This window comes from Trichomonas vaginalis, chromosome III (assembly GCF_026262505.1).
Source record: "Trichomonas vaginalis G3 chromosome III, whole genome shotgun sequence".
In the NCBI taxonomy this organism is placed as follows: domain Eukaryota; phylum Parabasalia; order Trichomonadida; family Trichomonadidae; genus Trichomonas; species Trichomonas vaginalis.
In genome coordinates, this window is record NC_067205.1 from 3,972,043 (window position 1) to 3,985,185 (window position 13,143).

The 13,143-nt window shown below is 33.3% G+C and overlaps 2 protein-coding genes and 1 pseudogene across 3 annotated transcripts, besides 7 other annotated features; all 3 read right to left on the bottom strand.

Moving 5' to 3' along the window:
* Nucleotides 1-5,148: part of a mobile genetic element that runs on past the window's edge.
* Nucleotides 454-950, bottom strand: TVAGG3_0637630 (uncharacterized protein; the record flags this gene model as incomplete). Its single annotated transcript, XM_051241102.1, has 1 exon — nucleotides 454-950. A coding segment is annotated over one exon (497 nt), but the record flags the coding sequence as incomplete, so codon positions are not given.
* TVAGG3_0637640 (protein of unknown function, DUF4106 family) lies at nucleotides 1,214-1,750 on the bottom strand (the record flags this gene model as incomplete). The annotated part of the gene is made up of 1 exon (XM_051241103.1): nucleotides 1,214-1,750. The coding sequence occupies one exon, from the start codon at nucleotides 1,748-1,750 to the stop codon at nucleotides 1,214-1,216; it is 537 nt and encodes a 178-aa protein (XP_051087690.1).
* On the bottom strand, nucleotides 1,999-3,234 carry TVAGG3_0637650 (annotated as a pseudogene). Its single transcript has one exon. A coding segment is annotated over exon 1 (1,236 nt).
* Nucleotides 5,149-5,689: 541 nt separating the features above from the next.
* Nucleotides 5,690-5,797: a mobile genetic element.
* A 142-nt stretch (nucleotides 5,798-5,939) lies between these two features.
* Nucleotides 5,940-6,048: a mobile genetic element.
* Nucleotides 6,049-6,437: 389 nt separating this feature from the next.
* Nucleotides 6,438-6,546: a mobile genetic element.
* A 120-nt stretch (nucleotides 6,547-6,666) lies between these two features.
* Nucleotides 6,667-6,728: a mobile genetic element.
* Nucleotides 6,729-10,886: 4,158 nt separating this feature from the next.
* Nucleotides 10,887-10,923: a mobile genetic element.
* Nucleotides 10,924-11,479: 556 nt separating this feature from the next.
* Nucleotides 11,480-11,517: a mobile genetic element.
* Nucleotides 11,518-13,143: the final 1,626 nt, after the last annotated feature.

Sequence of the window (13,143 nt, forward strand, 5' to 3'; positions counted from 1 at the left end):
TGGAACTGCAATATATTTGGCAGCTAAAGCATTTGAAATATCTGGGTCCAACATATAGACTGCAAGTCTGCTTTCTATTCTCTTGCATTCAAATTTTTCGCATGTGAACTTAACTGGGTCCCCAAGCATCTCCAGCAGCATTGAAATAATAGTTTACTTCAGTGTTGAGGTTTGAGAAACCAAAGTCTAAGTCAACTTTGTTTTTGCAAAAGTCGGCGAATGACATTTTATTTGTTCCACTACTTCTGTAAGAGTGAATGGGTCTTGTGTTGGTGCAATGACTAAGTTATTTTTGCTTGGAGTAAGTTCGATAGAAATTTTTCCTGCCCAGTTGGCAAGTATCTTAAAAACCTGAAGATGAGGAAAGATGACAAAGGAACTCTAAGTTTCAGTTTTACTTTGGTTACTGCTGCTGCAGTTTGTCCAGAAAGGTTAACATAAACTCCTGGAACGTTAGGGTCAAGTCTTCTTATTTTCTCAATAGTTGCATACTGGTCTGTTTGTTCTCTAGCTTGTGGTTGTACTGAGTTTCTCAAAGCGAACCATTCATAGTTTGCCCATGTTACTGTTTGAACTAAGTCAGAGTTAGAATATATCTTATATCCCATGAAAACTTCTGGAGCATATTGGTATCCGACATAGAAAATTCCATTGCAACCTTTCTTGTCAGACAACTTGGCAGAAGGTTTTATTTCAATGTCTTGTTCCACGTATAAGAAAGAGTTGTCAATAGAAATTATATGAAACCTGTCGCAAGCAATATCTACTGTTGTTGAAGAACCTTCTCCAAACTCACCTACGTTTCCATAAGAAACAGCAGTTGTATATTCGTAAGTTCCAGGAACTATTTCTGACCTTCTAATGGCATTGTCGCATTCGTTATACCATTCGGAAACATTTCCATTCATAGCATCCAAAACTGTTGGCGTTATATTCTGAGCGGCGTACATTTCATATGAGTAAAAATATAGAATAGTTGGATTTATATGTCATAATAGAACCCACGTGGACCAAGCTTTACTTTCTTCCTGACTGAGTTTTTAACTCTTCTTTTTCCTTCATTGCCCTCTGCTTGAAGTTGTTGCATCTTTGCCTCATGTTCATTAGTATGTTGCAAATTTTCCATGCCCTTTTTGCCTTTGGCTCTGGTCGCCCATCTCAGGTAACCTATATCCTAGAAAGATTTTGTCATAGTTTGTATTTGAGTCTTCCTTTATTGTTTGCATGACTCTTTCCTGAGTTTCAGGTTCAAGCTCTTCAAACAGTGCTGTCCATATGGAATAAGCTCGTTTCCAAATATATGTTTTTGTAGCCATTCTGGTTTTCTTTCCATGTTACCAACAATATCTTTTGTGAATGGGAAAGCTTTTACCCAATCTTTCAGTCTTGCGTCGTTTATTTCTGTAGTTGGTTTTATTTTGTCAAGGAACATGTTTTTCAATACTAACATTTCATTTGGTACTGTCCATTTGAGTTTTCTTAAATATTCATCCCTTCTCGGTTCATTGTCTGCAAAGTAAGTTTTTATGACATTTTGTAAACTTTCGTTTGCAAGGTCATGTACAATAGGTTCTCTTCCTTCTCTCTCCCTAACTTTCTTTCTAAACTCTTCACCAAATATACCATCTCTATGGTTCTGTGTAGTTCTTTGAGATAAATGTTCTAGAACGTCAGGTGTTATATTTCCATCAGCCATGTTCATTTCATACTGGTCCAAAATATCTGCATCTTTCATATCTTTCAATGGCATTAAAGCCGCGCTGAAAATACCAGCTATATCTCGTTCACCATTCTTCCATTGCGTCTACAACTTCTTGGAATTGAGGTTGTAAGTTTATGAACCACCTTCCGAATTAGCTTTATGACCCCATCTCATTGTAGTTCCATCGTCTGCAGAAACAAAAGTAGGTTTGTTTCCATCTTGGTTAGGTTCTGAATGAACTTTAAACAATGTTTCATTTCTATATGTTTTCTTGAAATTTAACCTTTTATTTTCACCGAGTTCATCCGAAGATTGAACGTTAAATGCTCGTAAGTAAAAAGGGTTGTTGTATTTGTGTACATTTTTTTCAGTTCTTCCATTCTTATGCTGAATATTTTCATCTGGTGTTGGAGTCTTTTGTATGTCGGCAAACATTTTTCGATATTCTTCTACTATGTCAGCCGAATCTTTCTTAGACTCTTGGAAAGATTCCATATTCACCTCATGCTCTTGTTGAGGGTCAAGATTTTTCGGCTGTTCCAAATCTTCATCTAGTTCTGTGAAGTTAGTTTCCAAAGGAGTGACTTGTTCGTTTCCTTCAGGCTCTTCTAGCTGTTGTTGCTGAACTATTTCTTCCATATCTGGTTGTATCTGAACTAGTTCTTCCTGTGGAGTTTCTTGTACCTCATCTGCTGGCATTTTCATATATTCCGAGACCGTTTTCAACAATTTCCCTATCTACGTCATCCGCATTCATAAGCTTTTGTTCTTTCGTTCCGTCTCTATTTTTTACGCGTTTCATGACGAAAGTTGTATTGTCATTTAGCTCTGACATCAAATATCTCGGAGTAAATTCGTTCATGTCATTTGGATGATATGCTATTAAATCATATCCCTTAGCGAGCTTGTATTTTCCAGGTTTGAAATTATATCCCATTTGGTGCTGAGTCATAAAGCTAAATAGGTTCGGGTCAGTATTTCCATCCTTGAACTTTCCAATAGCTTCTTTATATCTGTCACTAAAGTCAACAGTATCTGGGAAACCACACTCTTCTTTAAGCATTTTTAAGAATTCTTGGTTTCCTTGTTCTCTACTTCTTTTATGTCCTTGCTCTGTTTGTGGTTGTTGTTGTGCAGGTTTTGAACTGTTGGTTGCTGTGCTGGTTGTGTTTGGTTGTTGTGCTGTTGTGGAGGTGGTTGTTGTGCTGGTTGTTTGTTGGTTGTTGTGTTGGTTGTTGTGTTGGTTTTGGTGCATGCCTGTGTCTGTGTCCATGTGACGATGTAAATGTTTTAGGTAGTCTGGTGCAGGTGCTTCTCTTGGAGGGTTTGGTGGTATATAAGTTCCACCAGCTGGCACATATGTTCCATCTGCAGCTAATGTCCTACCTGACTTTTCGTTCTTAAGAAAGCATTTACTAGGTCTGTTTTGGTCTGTTTGTAACTCTTTTCTTGACTTTTCACAACAGTTGCTCTAACGGCGTCATAGGCACTTTGAACTGCCTGTCTCGTGCTGCATCTGTTATTTTCGTCATATTTTGTGCTACTTCTCTTAACTCTTTGTCGAAACCTTCAGACTTCAGTTTTTCTTCCAGATGAGAAGTCGTTCACTAGTTTCACCTTACTATGAAGAGCTTCGAAAGCGTTCTTAAAGTCAGCATTTGTTAAAGCTTCATTGACTATCTTCATCCGCTTGTATTTTTGTCCTTATTGACCCTATGAGTTGGGCTGCTTTAGCGTTGGCTTGGGCATCTAACCAGTCATTGTTAGCTTTTATATATTCTGCGCTTTTCATTGCCTTTTGCATAGCCGCGTCGTTATTTTTACTTTCTTGTGCTAAGTTTTCATACTGTACGGTTTGGTTTTGCAACTGTAAAAGTTTTTCTGCCTTTACATTTGCTTCAACTTCTTTTTTATACTCATCGCTATCCATATATGTCTTCAGGGCTTTTGTTTTATCTCTTCATCTTTCAGTACTTTATATTGATTGAGTATGGTTTTTTCAAATTATGACATCTTTTCCATTTTTGCTACTTCTGCTGCTTTTTCTGACACTTTTTTCGCATATTCCTCTGTACTTAGTTCTTTCAGTTGTTCTTCTTTCTTCTTTTCTCTACGTTTAACTCATTGAGTTTCTTTGTGTGTCTGTCATTTCTAGTTTCTTTTCGTTTTCGCTTATTTGCTTCTGTATGTCTATGTTTGACTTTTTGACATCTGTTATTTGATTTTTGAGTGAACTCAAATTCATTTGACTTTGAGGGTTATATGCTGTTCCGTCTGCAGCTCCACCATAGCCTGCCATTTTCGCTAAAAGTGCCCGCTCTTAAACCTCCACTCTGTGCACAATGACTCGGTTTAAAAGCATAGGATTGCTTGACATTTGTTGCAACATAGTGGGGTCATTCATAATTTGTTGTTGCAACGTTGTTGTGGTGTCAGTTTTACTATTGGATGTTTCAATGCTCTCTTCCTCTTACGTATATTCTTACGTAGCTTACGTGGCATTTTAAGTGAAGTTAAAAAGCGGCTTTTGACAGATGTTTTATTGTGACTTTCGTAAAGACTTTGTTGAGATTTCTTCGTAAATGAGTGTAAATGACCCAAAAATATATTTTAGGGTAGAAGGGTATATCTAACCTCTTTTTCTAACCTCATTTCTACCCTCTTGAATTTTCATGAATTTCTTCGTAAAGACTTTGTTGAGACTTCTTCGTAAAGACTTTGTTAAGACTTCTTCGTAAATGACCCAAAAATATATTTTAGGGTAGAAGGGTATATCTAATCTTTTCTAACCTCTTTTCTACCCTCTTGAATTTTCATGAATTTCTTCGTAAAGACTTTGTTAAGACTTCTTCGTAAAGACTTTGTTGAGACTTCTTCGTAAAGACTTTGTCAAGACTTCTTCGTAAAGACTTTGTTAAACTTCTTCGTAAAGACTTTGTTGAGACTTCTTCGTAAAGACTTTGTCAAGACTTCATCGTAAAGACTTTGTTGAGATTTCTTCGTAAATGACCCTAGTAGTATATTTTTTGGTGTAAATTTCATGAAAATTCAAGAGGGTAGAAAAGAGGTTAGAAAAGAGGTTAGATATACCCTTCTACCCTAAAATATATTTTTGGTGTAAATTTCATAAAATTCAAGAGGGTAGAAAAGAGGTTAGAAAAGAGGTTAGATATACCCTTCTACCCTAAAATATATTTTTTGGTGTAAATTTCATGAAAATTCAAGAGGGTAGAAAAGAGGTTAGAAAAGAGGTTAGATATACCCTTCTACCCTAAAATATATTTTTGGTGTAAATTTCATGAAAATTCTGAGTAAAATGACAGATGTTTATATGACACTTTCTCCGGTTTATAGGACCTCTCTCATATTCTAAACATCTTCGGGGCTAGAGGGCACGAAGTGCCTGGAAGCCCCACTACCTTTTTTTTTTTTTTTTTTTTTTTTTTCTACATAATATCAATTAAAATATCTTTGTAAGATACAAGTAAAAAAATTAATGAGGATTAAAATAAGTTTTCCTTATTGAATTATGATGTTTCAATAACACATAGATATGGAAAAAAGTATTATTTTCTTATATACGAAAAAAAGAGATCTGACATTGTGTCAGATCTCAGTAAAAGTGACATTTACATGTCAAAAAAATAGAATGAGTTTAAGTAATTAAAATTGAGGGTGAGAGTAGTATTGTATGAAATAATATCTCTCACCCTCCAATTCATCCTATGGCGCCGAAAAAATTTTGGTGAAATGCGACCACATTTCACCAAAATTCTCGGCGCCATATAGAGAACTAGAGCCTGTGAGGTACTGATACTATCCATGTACCTCGCAGGCTCTAGTTCCAAGCCAAAATGGCTAAAAATTGCCGCGCAATTGTTCACATTGCGGGCAATTTTTAGCCATTTTGGCTGGGAATTGGAGGGTGAGAGTAGTATTGTATGAAATAATATCTCTCACCCTCCAATTCATCCTATGGCGCCGAAAAAATTTTGGTGAAATGCGACCACATTTCACCAAAATTTCTCGGCGCCATATAGAGAACTAGAGCCTGTGAGGTACTGATACTATCCATGTACCTCGCAGGCTCTAGTTTCCAAGCCAAAATGGCTAAAAATTGCCCGCAATTGTTCACATTGCGGGCAATTTTTAGCCATTTTGGCTGGGAATTGGAGGGTGAGAGTAGTATTGTATGAAATAATATCTCTCACCCTCCAATTCATCTATGGCGCCGAAAAAATTTTGGTGAAATGCGACCACATTTCACCAAAATTTCTCGGCGCCATATAGAGAACTAGAGCCTGTGAGGTACTGATACTATCCATGTACCTCGCAGGCTCTAGTTCCAAGCCAAAATGGCTAAAAATTGCCCGCAATTGTTCACATTGCGGGCAATTTTTAGCCATTTTGGCTGGGAATTGGAGGGTGAGAGTAGTATTGTATGAAATAATATCTCTCACCCTCCAATCATCCTATGGCGCCGAAAAAATTTTGGTGAAATGCGACCACATTTCACCAAAATTCTCGGCGCCATATAGAGAACTAGAGCCTGTGAGGTACTGATACTATCCATGTACCTCGCAGGCTCTAGTTCCAAGCCAAAATGGCTAAAAATTGCCCGCAATTGTTCACATTGCGGGCAATTTTTAGCCATTTTGGCTGGGAATTGGAGGGTGAGAGTAGTATTGTATGAAATAATATCTCTCACCCTCCAATTCATCCTATGGCGCCGAAAAAATTTTGGTGAAATGCGACCACATTTCACCAAAATTTCTCGGCGCCATATAGAGAACTAGAGCCTGTGAGGTACTGATACTATCCATGTACCTCGCAGGCTCTAGTTCCAAGCCAAAATGGCTAAAAATTGCCCGCAATTGTTCACATTCCCATCTTTTGTTGGTAAGACGAAGAATATGAAATAAATTATGAAGAAGATAATGATGAATAAAATATCACTTTTTATATTTTTGACACGTAAAGGTGTCACTTTTCTGTCAAACTGTTTTTATCGTTTTCGTATATAACAATTTCTCATATCAATGTGAATCTCAAATATATTGTCCACCTTATAAAGTAAGAATTGAAAAAGGTTTATATCGATATGAACTTTGGGGAGCAGGACGAATTGGTGGTGGTGCATATGTGAGAGGAGATCGATATACATTCAAAACAGAAGAATTTTATATTTTTGTTGGAGGTGTTGCTCAACATTCAAATGAATTATATGGCTATGGTGGTAATAACGGGGGAGGCAATAGTACTATTATTGGGATATATAATAATGGCAAAAGAGGTATTGGCAGCGATGGATCTACAGACATTCGATTGAATATCTCAATTTTGAGATCAAGAGTAATTGTCAGCGGTGCTCCAGGAGGTGCTATATATTATGATAAAATGGGATATGCAGGTGGATTAGTTGGACATAATGGAACATTTTTGATGAATCAGATTCCATTATCGGAGAAGGCGCAAATCAAACTTCAGGAGGAAAAGGACAATTCAATGGAGAATTTGGCATTGGAGCAAATTGTTCACCTGGAACATCAACAGATATGGCTGGTGCAGGGGGCGCTGGATGGTATGACGGTGGATCTGGATATCATTGGGATGAGGATAGCTCAGGGGGCGGAGGAAGCTCATATATTTCTGGTTTCAAAGGTTGTGAAAGCATTTCATATGATTGGAGATTTGAAAATACAATAATGCTTAATGGAAGCCAACAATTTACAGAACCAGATGGAGCTATGAGTAGATTTGGTCATAAAGGAAGTGGTTTTTGCATCATCACTTGTATTGCAGATTTTATTTCATGTGAGAATCTTTGTTTTTATCAAAATAACATTATCATACAAATAACTTTTTTTTTACATTGACGAAGTAGACTTCAATAAAGTAATTAATTTTATTAAATTCAATTTTTTACGAATATTTTACAATTCCTCCGAACTTGGGCATTTGTATGATTTTTTTCGATAAGAAAGTAAAGAGAAATTAATGGTTATCTAAAAGGATGCAATCTCAATAACAATATTTATGTCACTTTTATAAATCTCAATTGAAATTTAGATAAGCATTGTGAGTATTGTTGCTTTGCATTTAAAATTGCATAGAAAGCTAGTATCCTCAATTATTGATTATCATTTTATATGAAAAATAACTGTGGAATGTTTTATTAAAAAGATCTTTAAGAAAGACTACAAGCATACATAATAGCATTACAATTAAAATGGATATAATGTAAACAATGACTAGTTAGAGGATAGTATGTTATAATTAGTTTTCCGTGTCCTTCCCATACACCTGACTCATGCTGAACATCGAAAAACTTGAACGATACAGAAGTATCATATGCATAACGATCTTGACCAATTTCTTCATAGTTTTCGTCATAAAAAGTCAATTCTCCTTTCGGAAGAATTGCATTGTCTGACAGAACCCAAGAAGAAACTCCACCAGCACCACCATTATTGTGATGACTGCAAAAACCACCATACCACCCACCACCTGCACTTCCTCTGTCTGTGAATCCATGTGGTGTTTTGATTCCATATGGATTCTTCGAACCATCTGTGCGAGAAGATTCTCCTTGCCCAAAACTGAATCCAAAAGTAGAATTTGCGGATAAATTTTCAATATACATACAGTCTATATTAAATCTTTGCGCTTCGAGACCTCCTGCACCTCCGGAGCCGTCATCAGACTGTTGAAGTGTGCCACCACCGTTGTCAGAACCGCCTCCACCACCGCTAACAATTACACGATGAAAAAGGTCGTTTTTCTCAAATTTGACAGCGGTTTGGCCACTCCTGATCCTGATGCGTAACCAGGAGAACTTCCACCACCACCATAACCACCTCGATTCATGCAAGATAAACTAAAAGATTTATAACAATTAGAATTTCTTTGATCAAAATATCCCATTCCTCAAATTGTAGCAAAAGCTTTCATTGGATGAAAAAGAACTGAGTAGCCAGAAATATATGCACCTGCACCTCCAGTACTTGGTAATTGTTTGCAGACAGTATTTCCATTCACACGTTTAACTCTGTCTTGTGAAATACAGCTTCCATTGGGAAATCGATATGATGGAACATGCCCACTGCCGCTGCCACCTGATGCACCATAAAGTTCAAACTTATAGATTCCAGGCTGCATTTCAAGAACATAATATGTGCATTCATAATAGTTAACACATGGATATTCAAAAATGTAACTATTATTTTCATGTTTAACGTTAAGTTTTGCATCTTTTACACTTGAATTAAGAAGATATGACTTTATCATATATTAAAGTTGTCATATTCGTTCATGACAAATTAAAAAATGATTTACTATTCAATTGGCATCTTTGTCTAGTTAATATCCCTTTGTAAATACATTTGTTTTATCAAAATTTACTATTGTCATTCTAATAAATCCTAATTGAAAATATTAATCTTAAATCACGCCATTATGAAATTGTTTTAGATCTTATTAATACATTATAAAACTTTTCAAATTGTACTGAGTAATTCATGACTGGAGCAAATAATTTTCGATATGGAAAATGTTCTATCCAAGATACAAGTAAAGTTTATCAAAATTATTCTCCTATATGCCCACAATATCATGCAAATTCTTTTTATCCACGTAATAGCACTTATTATCCCACATATATCAAAATAAATTTAGATCCTGGAAAATATATATTTGAAGCATATGTTCTCAATGACAAGTCTATTAGTACTCTGATGGATATAGTGTATATGCAGAATCAACTATTACAATTTCAAGAAATGTTGATATCTTTCTATTTATCGGATCTACAGGCAAAAATAATCTTTGCGGTTATAAACTGAGACTGATACAGGAAAAAACTTTGATAAAGGAATATTATAGTCAAGTTTTCCTTCTAAAAGTGGTGGATGATATCTATATGGTGGTGAAACTAATCAACCAAGTGGGAGATCTGGATTTGTATATCCAACTGATCGATTGAAAACAGAAATTGGAAATATTAATTTATTATTAAAAATTTGAAAATTAGTTTATTTAGTTAATCAGCGATAAAATTGAATATGAAGGAATATGAGAAATGCTAAGAAGATGTTGACACTGGTAGTTGATTAAATATTGGGAGATGCAAAAATTTTTCATTTGGTTGAATTTTTTTATCTCATTTTCTTCTTCAAAATTATTTTCAATTTTATTTTTTGCTTCGCAAAGTCCTGTAGAAAGATGTGATAATTTGTTGTATAAATTGTTTATTGAGTATGTTATTGTTGCACTTGATGTTTGTCCATCATAATCACTATTAATGATTGTAGCTGAACTTGATGACCAAAAATAAAATGTTTGTGTACAATTATTATTTTTGATTGAACAAGATTCAAATGTAACTGTTGCTTGATATAAATTAAAACAATATTGACTAGCATTGTTTCTAATGATATTACATAAATAAAATTGATGTGGACCAGTATTAAAAATAAAAAAGCATCTAGAGTTTGCTTTGTTATCAATGAAAGATGATTGACTGTTGTTGTATTTCTGTTCTGAATAAATATCAAGTAAAACATCTTCATAACATTTGTTATTTGTTATGTTATTTCGTGAATAACTAAGATTTCCGTATCTTAAATGATTAATTGAATCTCCTTTATCTATTTCTCCGCAATCAAAGACTGTTGAATCTTCAAAAATGTTTTTGTTGTTTGTATTTGATGATGACATATATGAACATAAAAATACTCCTTCATATCTATTGTGATTAGTATAGATTTGTGGCACATGTTCGATAGATAACACAACTTCCTTTATAAGAAGAAACTGTTCGAGATGGAGTTTTTGTGCCATTGAATCCAGAAATAGAAATAAGAAGTTTTGTTTGATCATTGATGTCTATATAGACAACAACTTCTTTAAATTCATTGAATAAACATGTTGTAACATAATAATTTCCTTGTGTTGTTGGATTAAATTTTTCATTTTCAGTGTGTTTTTCAGTGATAACTGAATTTTCATAAAAAAGTGTCCAAGTGTCAAGACTTGGACCTGAATCGAAGAACTGTCTTAACAAATGTTTCATTTTCATACATTTCATAAAAATATTTGAATGAATTACTTCTAAAATTTCGTTTAGCGCAGAAAGGATTGTTTTTATTTAATATGGACATAATATTATTTAAGTGTAAAGATTGTGTAATAAACAGAAATTCATCAAAAGTGACAACTCTCAATTTTTTGACATTTGTAAATTCTAAATTGAATGAGAAAAATGAAATAATACTAAGCATAATACAATATTCTAGATTTAATTATAATTAGGAAAAAGTTAGTTTTGAGAGTACTTTTCATAGGCATATAGAATGAAATCTTCTGAAAAATAATATCACATAAACTCATATTATTTTCTAATATATAACTATTTTATATAAAAATCAAATTCAATGATCTTAAAAGCGAAGGATAAACCTCAAAATTTACGAATATAATGAGTGGGAATATTTCATATGGTTTTATGATAGATAAGCATTATATTCCCACTCATTATATTCGTAAATTTTGAGGTTTATCCTTCGCTTTTAAGATCATTGAATTTGATTTTTATATAAAATAGTTATATATTAGAAAATAATATGAGTTTATGTGATATTATTTTTCAGAAGATTTTGTGTTCTTCTTCAAAATTTTATTTTTTTATTAAAAAGAATCTTTACAAAATATACATTTACTTAAATTAATATTTAAAAACGTGCTCTATCAAAAGTTCCAAAAATTCAATATTTTAGCTTTTCTGAGGTGTCACTTTTGATGAATTTATGTTTACAACAATTGTATAATTAAAATTGCGAAGACATTATCTTTATCAAGGGATATATAATCCCTTGAAGTTGACAATCAAAACATTTTATGTCACTTTTTTGGTATTTTTTATAAAAATTTATGTTGGCATTTTTTTATTTTCAAGATTTACAAGAATCTAAGAATTCATTCATATTTTACACTTCACACTCAATTACAATACAATTCTAATCATAAGAATAATCTTATCTGCGAAAGAAACTCAAACAAATTCTAATAATAGAGTAGAAGTTTTAAATACAAATACAAAACAACATCTACCAAACACACTTTAACTAGTAAGAATGAGTTTAATCTTAATTTTTCATTGTTTAATTGTGTTTTCGAAATTGATGCATTTCTTGATAAACTTTATCGCATTGAAGTTTTCTCTAAAACAATAGGCAATCAAGAATAACTGTTCTTTCGAATTTCTATCCTGAAAAGTGGACTGAGATATCTCTTTGGGCTTTGAAAGATATATTATCTATTTTTTGATTCTTTGATGACAGAAACACAAACTTCATGTCCACTAAATGTAACAACTTCTACTATCTGAAACATAATCATCAGATGTTCCACTACCAAAACATCATGAACCACCTCCTGAAGTTCTGAGGTTGTGTTAATCTCCTTTACAGAATTTATCATTATCAAGGTTGATGCCTCCCCCTGTATATGTTCATCCTTTACCTCTGCTTTGTGCGATGTTATATTCTTTTAATGATCCTACGGTATCTCCTTAATCTTTAGAGTCTGAATATATTGCATTTCAATATTAAATAAATAATTATATGAAAAAAATACAGATCATGAATATGTTATTTTAGCTAGTTTAAAAGAAGTCGATAATCAAATAATTGTTCAAAAAATTGAACTTTGTTTTTATAGAATCTTTTTCTATGACCGCTTGTTGCGTTAAAAAAGGTAGAAAATGAAGTATTAGATTTAGCTGAATCAGATGAAATTATGTAAAAATCATCACGCATTATACGTGCATATGATATGTTAATTGATTTATTTTGAATTTTACCATTTTGCAAAAAAATGTTTCCGAATCCATTGGTAAAATAATCTTTATATCCACTCTTGCTAATAAAACTATCATGAATAAAATTTTTAAATTCGGATAAATGTGTTACATGAATGAAGCAATAAACACCGTAGTCATATTCACTATCAATTCTGGAAGAATAACTGCAAATTCGATCTTGAATAAATTCGCCTTCTTGAATATATGAAATACACCCACCATTTGCTGTGTTGCTGCAGTTATTAAAAAGTGTAGTTTCAATAAGAAATTTGATAGCAGTGTTGTTTGTTTCGAAAATGAACAGAACCTTGTGTATTTACCGAGTCAAAGTTACATGATGAAACATGATAATTATATTCTCTTGCATCAAGCTTAGTACTTTGAAACTTACATTTTTCTTTAGCTAAATTTGTCGGGAAATATGAATCCCAAGCTTTTCGAATTTTCTTCCTTGGATCATTTTTGGTATAAAATTGTAGATCCTACATAATATCAATTAAAATATCTTTGTAAGATACAAGTAAAAAAATTAATGAGGATTAAAATAAGTTTTCCTTATTGAATTATGATGTTTCAATAACAC